The 11,580-nt window shown below is 36.4% G+C and overlaps 1 protein-coding gene across 1 annotated transcript in view; it reads left to right on the forward strand.

The window, feature by feature from the left end:
- The first annotated feature begins 1,040 nt into the window (after positions 1–1,040).
- Positions 1,041–11,580, forward strand: part of LOC110452004 (neo-calmodulin-like) — a 125,195-nt gene continuing 114,655 nt past the window's right edge. The window contains exon 1 of the mRNA XM_021500251.1: positions 1,041–1,302. Within this exon, the coding sequence (XP_021355926.1) occupies positions 1,294–1,302 (9 nt within the window). The 5' untranslated portion in view covers positions 1,041–1,293. The remainder of the gene's footprint in view (positions 1,303–11,580) is intronic.

Here is an 11,580-nt window from a genome sequence, read left to right on the forward strand (position 1 = left end):
AAAAACGGTAGCAAGCAAGGATTAAAAAAGCATTTTTAAAAATGGTAACAACCAATGATAAACAAAATATTCTTAAAAACGGTTGCAACATAGGATAGAAAAGCATTCTTACAGACGGTAGCAACCTTAGATGGAAAAACATTCTTACAAACGGTAGCAACATAGGATGGAAAAGCATTCTTAAAAACGGTAGCAACCAAGGTTAAAAAAGCATTCTTAAAAACGGTAGCAACCAAGGATTAAAAAAGCATATTTAAAAATTGGTAGCAACCAAGGATAAAAAAGAATTCTTACAAACGGTAGCAACCAAGGATAAAAACGAATTTCTCCAAACGGTAGCAACCTAGGATAGAAAAGCATTCTAACAAACGGCAGCAACTAGAATTAAAAAAGCCATTCTAACAAACGGTAGTAACCTAGTATAAAAAAACACCTTAGATGTCAAAAAATCTTTCTTACACACAGTAGCAGCCTATGATGGAAAAGCATTATTACAAACGGTAGCAACTTACGACAAAAAAGCTTTTCTCCAAACAGTAGCAACCTAGGATGGGAAAGCATTCTACAAACGGTAGCAACCTAGGATAGAAAAGCATTCTAACAAACGGCAGCAACTAGTATTAAAAAAGCCATTCTAACAAACGGTAGCAACCTAGTATAAAAAAACACCTTAGATGTCAAAAAATCTTTCTTACACACAGTAGCAGCCTAGGATGGAAAAGCATTATTACAAACGGTAGCAACTTACGATAAAAAAGCTTTTCTCCAGACAGTAGCAGCCTAGGATGGAAAAGCATTATTACAAACGGTAGCAACCTAGGATAAATAAAAACATTCTTACAAGCGGTTTCAACATAGGATAGAAAAGCGTTCTTACAGACGGTAGCAACCTTAGATGGAAAAACATTCTTACAAACAGTAACAACCTAGGATGAAAAAGCAATGTTGCAATGTTTTGGTGGTTTGGCACAACGCCAGTAACAGAAACCGTCATCGCTAGGAAGCGGCTATTAAGTTGGAAGGCATACACATAACATTAACTTTAAACATATTCTACATTACTTCAGAAAACCAGTGGCAGTGCCTGTTCTTGTCGTTCCTCGCGCGCGCGTGAGTTTGGAATACCTACAACCTCTCTAGCACAGCTCAGATCGTCACTGTGTAGAGTCCGAATAGTGGTCACAATGGATTTACCAACTATTTTCCTCATCCGGAGAATTAGTGAAATTTAAGCGAACACAGGAAATATAGGCCTTTCGTCGACTTTTGCTTACCAAGACCAGACTTAGCAACATGCCTTTCGTAAGTATCTTATTATTGATATATCTTAACGTAATACCCATAACAATCATGCACGAATATAATGGATGAAGCTTTATTATGAGAATAGTAACATAATATATGTTCCAGGAGACTAACCGTTATAAAGAATTAAACATTATTACTCCGACGTAACGAGGAGAGATATGTGTGCTGTATTTAGAACGAAGATACACAAATGCACGGGGGATTCTCGTGCGTGTTACCACAGCCGTAGCCATGTACGTGTATACGAAACACCAATACTTAGTAGTTCATGCTGTATAACATGAAAGTTTCGTTTTGTATAAGCGTCCGTGGTTTTCGTTGTTGCTATGAATCCACGAAAATAAATACAACGAATTAAGTTGTCTCGTCGTTTTGTCACACAACTGCGCAGTATGGTATGTTGTGAAGCAAAACGTCATTATCCTTGCTGACGATCTCCCTTTAGGTTTGCGACTATTGGTGGCAATTAGTTTCATGTTGCGATGTTTTGCTGTAATTTCGATACACCTTGTAACTATTCCTAATAACAAGCACGACCGTGCTAGCACGTTAGCAGTGTTTCTGTATACAACTTTGCTACATCCTTGCTGTGGGACAATACGTAGCTTCTTAGCTGTCAATCACTATATTGTTTGTATTCTTAATTTAGCGAACTTTACATGCAGTGTTTGCTAATATTTGGATTCGCGACTGACCTAAACGTTTTTTTTTTTCAATATTCAATGTTATTATACTAGGCGAGTCTATGAGACCTCGTAAGGGATATTTTTGTTTGTTTTATGTATCAAGTCGGACCTGGATTGAAACACCACAACAGGGACACCTATAAGATAATCACTAATTTCTGCTAGTCTCTTAATGTCGATTGTGTACACAAACACACATATTTCGTCATTTGTTATTTCACTATATTTGAAAACGCTTTTTAATCTGATTTAATATTATCTTTCACTAAGAGAACGTGATACATCTAGTCTAGGCTAGTATAAGAAAAAATAAAATATAACGACCGACTAAAACAGATATATATGTGTATATATTACAAGTATCCCCGATAAAACATACATATATATATATGTGTTAACATATTACAAGTATCCCCGATAAAACAGATATACATATATGTGTTAACATATTACAAGTATCCCCAATAAAATACATATATATATATGTGTTAACATATTACAAGTATCTCCAATAAAATAGATATATATATATGTGTATATATTACAAGTTTCCCCGATAAAACAGATATATATGTGTATATATTACAATTATTCCCGATAAAACAGATATGTATATATGTGTATATATTACAAGTATCCCCGATAAAACATATATATATATATGTGTATATATTACAAGTATCCCCGATAAAACAGATATATATATATGTGTATATATTACAAGTATCTCCGATAAAACAGATATATATATGTGTGTGTATATTACAAGTATCCCCGATACATGCCCCTTCTTTATTATCACTTAAACCGCTATACAATAACATTCATTATACCTTAATACCTCGATTTAATATTTCCATTTATACCTTGATACAAAGCCCATTATATATATATATATATATATATAAATACATTTCTTTTAAATAGTTCTTAAATAGACTTACCAACTAAATACATTTACACCTGAATGCTTTCCAGTCAGAAACTGTTGTGGTCTTTCCATCAGATAGTCTGATTTTTTCCCCCAAAAAAACTAACTGATTCACCGGTGTTCGATTGATTTCAATAAATCATATCCTGACCTATAGTGAAAAATAGAGCAAAAAGCCTGTTTGTTTCCTTTAATTACAGCGCTCGTTATTCACAGTCGTCACGGGCTGTTAAACCTGAAGTGGAATGACTTTGAAGATGGGTCCATTAGGTCTAAGTCTATCTAACAGAAAGGCATTGTTGACGTCAGTGCCACTCATCAGTGGAGTACATGTGTATGATGCCTTCGTTTTACGGTTGATACATGTATCTCGCTCAGTACTCCGCTTCAATTACAAGCAACCTCAATCTAAATAGTTCACGTCGTTTTTACATTTTGTAAATTAAAGACATTTTAATCACAGAGAAAAATGAAAGACTTATTAAATACAGATGCAAGCCAACGTTTTCGGAAACGTCTGATACATGAAGGTATATGTCGTAATGGGTCTTGTTCCTTGACAAGAAGTGAACACCAGGCCAGAACCTAACTTGATAAGTGGATAATTTATAGGTATAACACTCGCAGGACACCTGCTAGTAACTCAGGGTCTACCGTTCTACCAGTTCAGACCTACCTAAGGCAAAGACGTTTGAAGTATTAGGGCATCTGTTCATCTATGTAGGTCAATTATTTACAATCGCTAAAATACAAAAAAGATAAAGAGTTTGAACTAGATAAATAGGATGTTTGTTTGCCTTTTTACTGGAAATATATAATTTATCGTGAATCTCTACCTGTAGTAACGGTATTGTGTGACGTCAGTCGAATATTAAATATATAGATATGCATCGCCTAACAGTGTTAAATTGACCTACTGTAGCAATAGCATAGTGTCAGAGTACGAATCAATAATATTATGAACGAAAAGCAATATGTTAAAACTGAAGTTAATAACATGGAGCTATTTGCGAATAGAAAACCAAATAAATATATCGATATCATGACTTAAAAATATATAACAGATATCTAAATTGCTTGTATCAAAAGTCTTTTTTTATTTTATCAAAACATCGCATGCCGTTATTTTCGAAATTCGAATTCCACAACAAAACGAAATTAAATGACCACTATTTTTCATTTTTTTTATTTATTTTTGATGCAATAATTCTTTTGATGCAGTTTGAACGGTGATCCAGATCGCGCGCACGCTTTCTTTTTGCACATTAACCTCGTTTTTGCTTTAGAAATGTTATGGTACCTATTGATCTAGGTAGACAGATCGGTTAACAACTTTTTTACACGCACATTTGTCGATGAAGTATATGTTTTTTGCAGCAAATATGGATTGTTCAGAATGTATTAGCCGGGACCAAACTGGTCACCTCTCACCTCAAACACGAACCAAGTTGCATGCGCATGTAGTATAAACACAGGCGGTGTTGGTGATACCAAACATCTGTTATATGTCTCAAAAGCTGTCTCTATGCCTCTCAAAAGCTGTCTCTATACCTCTCAAACCTGTCTCTATACCTGTCAGAACCTGTCTCTATAACCCTTAAAACCTGTCTCTATACCTCTCCAAACCTGTCTCTATAACTCTCAAAACCTGTCTCTATACCTCTTAAAACCAGTCTCTATACCTCTCAAAACCTGTCTCTATACCTCTCAAAACCTGTCTCTATACACCTCTCAAAACCTGTCTCTAAACCTCTCAAAACCTGTCGCTATAACTCTCAAAACCTGTCTCTATACCTCTCAAAACCTGTCTCTATAACTCTCCAAACCTGTCTCTATACCTCTCAAAACCTGTCGTCTCTATAACTCACAAAACCTATCTCTTTAACTCTCAAAATCATCTGTAGGCATTTTGTTCAATTACAAATTCTGCTATAGTGATATAAAACTGAATTACAGAAAGACCAGTTGATAAACACTATGCAGTTTTCGTATCTTGACGGACTTCTTTAAACAAGAATTAGAACAAGAATTTGAGTTTTTATTTATTCCTGTAAGCGAAAGATGTGAGTTCGGTTATCTTGAATCAAGCAAAGCACATAACAGTAGTTTTTTTCTGTCTTGCAATAAAAATGTGTACGTTTATTTGACGTTCTGTGTCGTAGTGCTCTTTGAGATGGTGAGATAATTCCCGTCCGGCTTCTGCTCCGGTTAATAAGACAAAATGGAATCAAAAGTGTTATATGACAAATTTACCGGTTGTCAATTTTTTCGAAATTCCTGAAGTTGAAAGATATTATTGGTAGCCAACTTTTAAGCAAATATAAAAAATAGACTAGTTTTAGAACTATATGAATTAACGTGTCAAAAATGAAACTTTCTCATTAGAAATGAAATTTCACATACTTTTCTGCTAAAATCTTCAATAAAAAGAGCAATTCTTTCTTGAAATAGTGAAATATTCGGTATCAAAATAACAGTTGGAATATATTGCATACGATGATGATATAATTTTATAGTAATTATTTCATTTAAATGCTCTAGGAGGAAGTATATTACCGTATAACACCCACACAGGTGTAAGTCAATGAGGTCCCATTTATCATAAAATAAATTCTGAAACTAACTGCTACTGATTTAAGCTTCCTATACCCATACCTTTTTGGATTTATCTTGATTTGAAATTCCAAGTGGGGGCCGACGCTAATGGTAGATCTTCATAGGCGTTGACCCTACCTTTAATAAAATCACGCAACTTCTAGCTGTAACAGGGACTGTAGTAAAAGTCCCAAAAAACATCCAAAAAATAAGATGATTTATCATAATTATATAAGGGGGGGGGNTAACTATCGTATCACAACTCTAATTTCTCAGTTGCTTAAATGCCAAGAGCAAAGTCTCATTCAGAGGCTAACATGATTCTCGAAATTTGCAAGTCGACATCAATTAAAACTTTCATGTGTCACTACTAATAAATTATTCGTTGTTTATCTGACAGTTACCCATTGCACGTAGTTTATCTGACAGTTACCCATTGCCCGTAGTTTATCTGACAGTTACCCATTGCCCGTAGTTTATCTGACAGTTACCCTTTGCCCGTTGTTTATCTGACAGTTACCTATTGTTCGTTGTTTATCTGACAGTTACTCATTGTTTGGTGTTTATCTGACAGTTACCCAGTGCCCGTAGTTTATCTGACAATTACCCATTGCCCGTTATTTATCTGTCAGTTACCTATTGCCCGTAGTTTATCTGACAGTTACCTATTGTTCGTTGTTTATCTGACAGTTACCCATTGTTCGGTGATATCTGACAGTTACCCATTGCCCGTTATTTATCTGACAGTTACCCATTGCCCGTAGTTTATTTGAAAGTTAGTCAGTGCCCGTTTTTTGTCTGATAATTACCCTTTGCCCATATTTTATCTGACAGTTACCCTTTGCCCGTTGTTTATCAGACAGTTACCTATTGTTCGTTGTTTATCTGACAGTTACTCATTGTTCGGTGTTTATCTGACAGTTACCCAGTGCCCGTAGTTTATCTGACAATTACCCATTGCCCGTTATTTATCTGACATTTACCTATCGCCCGTAGTTTATTTAAAAGTTAGCCAGTGCTCGTTATTTGTCTGATAATTACCCTTTGCCCGTAGTTTATCTGACAGTTACCAAGTGCCCGTAGTTTATCTGACAGTTTCCCATTGTCCGTAGTTTATCTGACAGTTACCCATTGCACTTAGTTTATCTGACAGTTAATTACTCTTTGCTCGTTGTTTAATCTGACAGTTACCTATTGTTCGTTGTTTATCTGACAGTTACCCATTGTTCGGTGATATCTGACAGTTACCCATTGCCCGTTATTTATCTGACAGTTACCCATTGCCCGTAGTTTATATGAAAGTTAGTCAGTGCCCATTATTTGTCTGATACTTACCCTTTGCCCATAGTTTATCTGACAGTTACCAAGTGCCCGTAGTTTATCTGACAGTTACCCATTGCCCGTAGTTTATCTGACAGTTACCAATTGTTCGTTGTTTATCTAACAGTTACCCATTGCCCGTAGTTTATCTGACAGTTACCAAGTGCTCGTAGTTTATCTGACAGTTACCAATTGTCCGTTGTTTATATGACAGTTACCAATTGTCCGTTGTTTACCTGACAGTTACCCATTGCCCTTAGTTTATCTGACAGTAAATTACTATTTGCTCGTTGTTTAATCTGACAGTTACCTATTGTTCGTTGTTTATCTGACAGTTACCCATTGTTCGGTGATATCTGACAGTTACCCATTGCCCGTTATTTATCTGACAGTTACCCATTGCCCGTAGTTTATTTGAAAGTAAGTCAGTGCCCATTATTTGTCTGATAATTACCCTTTGCCCATAGTTTATCTGACAGTTACCAAGTGCCCGTAGTTTATCTGACAGTTACCAATTGTTCGTTGTTTATCTAACAGTTACCCATTGCCCGTAGTTTATCTGACAGTTACCAATTGTCCGTTGTTTATATGACAGTTACCAATTGTCCGTTGTTTACCTGACAGTTACCCATTGCCCTTAGTTTATCTGACAGTTACCAAGTGCCCGTAGTTTATCTGACAGTTACCAAGTGCCCGTAGTTTATCTGACAGTTACCCATTGCCCGTAGTTTATCTGACAGTTACCCATTGCCCGTAGTTTATCTGACAGTTACCCATTGTTCGTTGTTTATCTGACAGTTACCCATTGCCCGTTGTTTATTTGACAGTTACCAATTGCCCGTTGTTTATCTGACAGTTACCCACTGCCCGTTGTTTATCTGACAGTTATCCATTGTTCGTAGTTTATCTGACAGTTACGCAGTGCCCGTAGTTTATCTGACAGTTACCCAGTGCCCGTAGTTTATCTGACAATTACCCATTGCCCGTTGTTTATCTGACAGTTACCAATTGCCCGTTGTTTATCTAACAGTTACCCATTGCCCTAGTTTATCTGACAGTTACCCAGTGCCCGTATTTTATCTGACAATTACCCATTGCCCGTTGTTTATCTGACAGTTACCAATTGCTCGTTGTTTATCTGACAGTTACCCATTGCCCCTAGTTTATCTGACACTTACCCAGTGCCCGTAGTTTATCTGACAATAACCCATTGCCCGTTGTTTATTTGACAGTTACCCATTGTTCGTTGTTTATCTGACAGTTACCCGTTGCCCGTTGTTTATCTGACAGTTACCCGTTGCCCGTTGTTTATCTGACAGTTACCCATTGTCCGTAGTTTATCTGACAGTTACCCATTGTTCGTTGTTTATCTGACAGTTACCATGTGTCCGTTGTTTATTCGACAGTTACCCATTGCCCGTTATTTATCTGACAGTTACCAATTGCCCGTTGTTTATATGACAGTTACCCATTGCCCCTAGTTTATCTGACAATTACCCATTGCCCGTTGTTGATCAGACAGTTACCCATTGTCCGTTGTTTATCTGTCAGTTACCCATTGTCCGTCATTTATCTGACAATTACCCATTGCCCGTTGTTTATCTGACAGTTACCCATTGCCCGTTGTTTATCTGACAGTTACCCATTGTCCGTTGTTTATCTGACAGTTACCCATTGTCCGTTGTTTATCTGACAGTTACCCATTGCCCGTAGTTTTTCTGACAGTTACCCATTGCCCGTTGTTTATTTGACAGTTACCCATTGTCCGTAGTTTATCTGACAGTTACCCATTGTTCGTTGTTTATCTGACAGTTACCCATTGTTCGTTGTTTATCTGGCAGTTACCCATTGTTCGTTGTTTATTCGACAGTTACCCAGTGCCCGTTGTTTATTTGACAGTTACCCATTGTTCGTTGTTTATCTGACAGTTACCATGTGCCCGTTGTTTATTCGACAGTTACCCATTGCCCGTTGTTTATTTGACAGTTACCAATTGTTCGTTGTTTATCCGACAGCTACCTAGTGCCTGTTATTTGTCTGATAATTACTCTTTGCCCGTTGTTTAGAGGACACTTACCTTGTGCCCGTAGTTAGTGGGACAATAATCCAGTGAATAATTCTCGAGCTTAAAACTGACATAGTATCATTGGTTCGTCTAGAGATTTATTCTGGCTAAAGCCGAAATCACCGTTGCTCCACGATAAGACTAGTTACTGTGCTTTTATCAATTCGTGAAATAACAAGAACCTTCGAATCCCAAAAGGAAAATTATCCGTAGATTACTACCGTTAAAAATACGTCAGTCGCTTTTGGCAATGAAAATTATACATAAAACTGATCTTACGGGATTTGACCTTTACCGAAAACACGATTGAGTGGTTGGGGATCCATTGCCGATTTTGAGAAAATCGAATCAATTCTATAAATAGTTGTAATAGTATCATGCTTTGATATTTACGGGAAGTATTGAGTAATCCGCTCTCAGCACCATTTGTATCCTGGTATCGGTCTTAGGTATCCTCGGGAGCGCAATAAACAAACAGGGCTTCTCCTGTTTCCACAGTCATTACATTTCATTATACTTTTAATTTTGTATTTTCTTTTTTGATAGGCAAGTGTATCAAAATACTTGTACGCTAAAAAACCTTTAGTTACATTACTGTAGTTTCACACATGAACCCATGCATCTATACCGTTGTTGTGTACACACAGGTATATATACCGGTCAGGTACATCATGTAGCTCTAATTTATCACTAACGTAATTCCGGAATACTGGTACGGAATCCAGCTTTGTTTTTAATTCCGGATCTTCTATCCGGAGACCGGCTTCTTTTGTCCATTTTATTAGTTGACATGTTGTTGTTTCTGGTAAATGAAGTGGAGTGACACACATGTTCTGGCTAGCGTAATCTTTCAATATTACCGTACGGATCAACGCCTCATCATCACAGCCAACGAGTTCGTCAAACATATTAACATTGAACCAACATGGTGGAGAATACCCAAACATATTAACGTTGAACCAACATGGTGGAGAACCCTAAACATATTAACATTGAACCAACATGGTGGAGAATCCCCAAACATATTAACGTTGACCCAACATGGTTGAGAATCCCAAAACATATTAACGTTGAACCAACATGGTGGAGAATCCCAAAACATATTAACGTTGAACCAACATGGTTGAGAATCCCCAAACATATTAACGTTGACCCAACATGGTTGAGAATCCCCAAACATATTAACGTTGAACCAACATGGTGGAGAATCCCCAAACATATTAACGTTGAACCAACATGGTGGAGAACCCTAAACATATTAACGTTGACCCAACATGGTTGAGAATCCCCAAACATATTAACGTTGAACCAACATGGTGGAGAATCCCCAAACATATTAACGTTGAAAAGTCAGTCTATTTTAGTGTCTATTTGTTTATTTCGTTATTTGCAGGAACATTATAATATATTGCTAAAAGTCAGTACGATCAAGTTGCACCGTCATAATTCCATTTTTTCTCTCTGAAACACATCTTTTAAAAGAATGAACTTGCTCCATATTCAAAGTTGGAAATACTTGTTTTATTTCAAATGAAATCGTTATGAAATTGTTAAATTTCTATCGTACCAATGCAGTTAAGAACGAATATCTTACATATGAACAAATTCAATTGGAGAGGGCGTTTCTAAGTTGAGATAACTTGTGCCCAATCCTTTTTGTTGAATGACAAATAAAATATGTTTAAATCACAATCAAATTCAAACTAAACTACATATATCTTGATATTTTAATCAAAATGGGATGTTTAAATTGCAGCCAGACCTGTTTTTACTTTAAGAACATACGAGTGGTAACGTTAGTTTGGTTCAAGGTAGGTTGTATAGGCATATAATTAAAGGCAACAACATAAATCAATGAATTCATACTTACACCTGTTTGACATATCAGTAAACTGTAGATTAGCATGGCATTGATGAGTTCAGACACAGAGCAAAACTAACGTCTCAGACGGGGGCGTTCTGTTCTACATTCATCTTTTGTTCAAAGAAAATCAATAATTCCGTTTTCCAATTTTTATGCATTGACGCTTTCTCACACAACTTACACAATTAAGCATCAGTCGGCAGTCCTTCACATCAACTGTATATTTCCCTGTAACTCGGGAAAAATCATTAAGAGTTAAGTATTTAATGACACAGCGTTATTGGACAAGTCTTGTTTATAATTGTTATGGCATTTGGACAAGGTGCTGTTATCTTATTGCCAGAAGCTTGGATTTGTAGGAATGCTTTTACAGGTCTATAGCATTTTTATATGATAAAATGATTCAATATACAAAACGTTACTATTGTGTTCTTTTTAAGAAATACTGTCTTGTATGAACAAGTATAAAAAAATACAAATAAGAACAAAACAGTATATTTTAATTTTCGTCAATCAAATAATAAAGTAATAAAATAATAGATATTTCCATCTTAATCGTTCCTATAGGTACCTTAATACTTCCTTGCACATCGTCCCTAAAAATACCTGGATATTTCCCTGTATATCGGCCCTACAGGTACCTGGATATTTCCCTGTTTATCATATGTTTACTAATAATAACACCCTTTTTGTATATGTGATAAGTCTAAAATATCCACAAGTTGATATCAGCTCGGGTGATATCACACCCCTTGGAGTGATATCACTGCCCCTTGAAAGTGATATCACCCCCCCCCCCCCCCCCCCCCAC

This window comes from Mizuhopecten yessoensis, unplaced genomic scaffold (genome assembly GCF_002113885.1).
Source record: "Mizuhopecten yessoensis strain PY_sf001 unplaced genomic scaffold, ASM211388v2 scaffold6361, whole genome shotgun sequence".
In the NCBI taxonomy this organism is placed as follows: domain Eukaryota; kingdom Metazoa; phylum Mollusca; class Bivalvia; order Pectinida; family Pectinidae; genus Mizuhopecten; species Mizuhopecten yessoensis.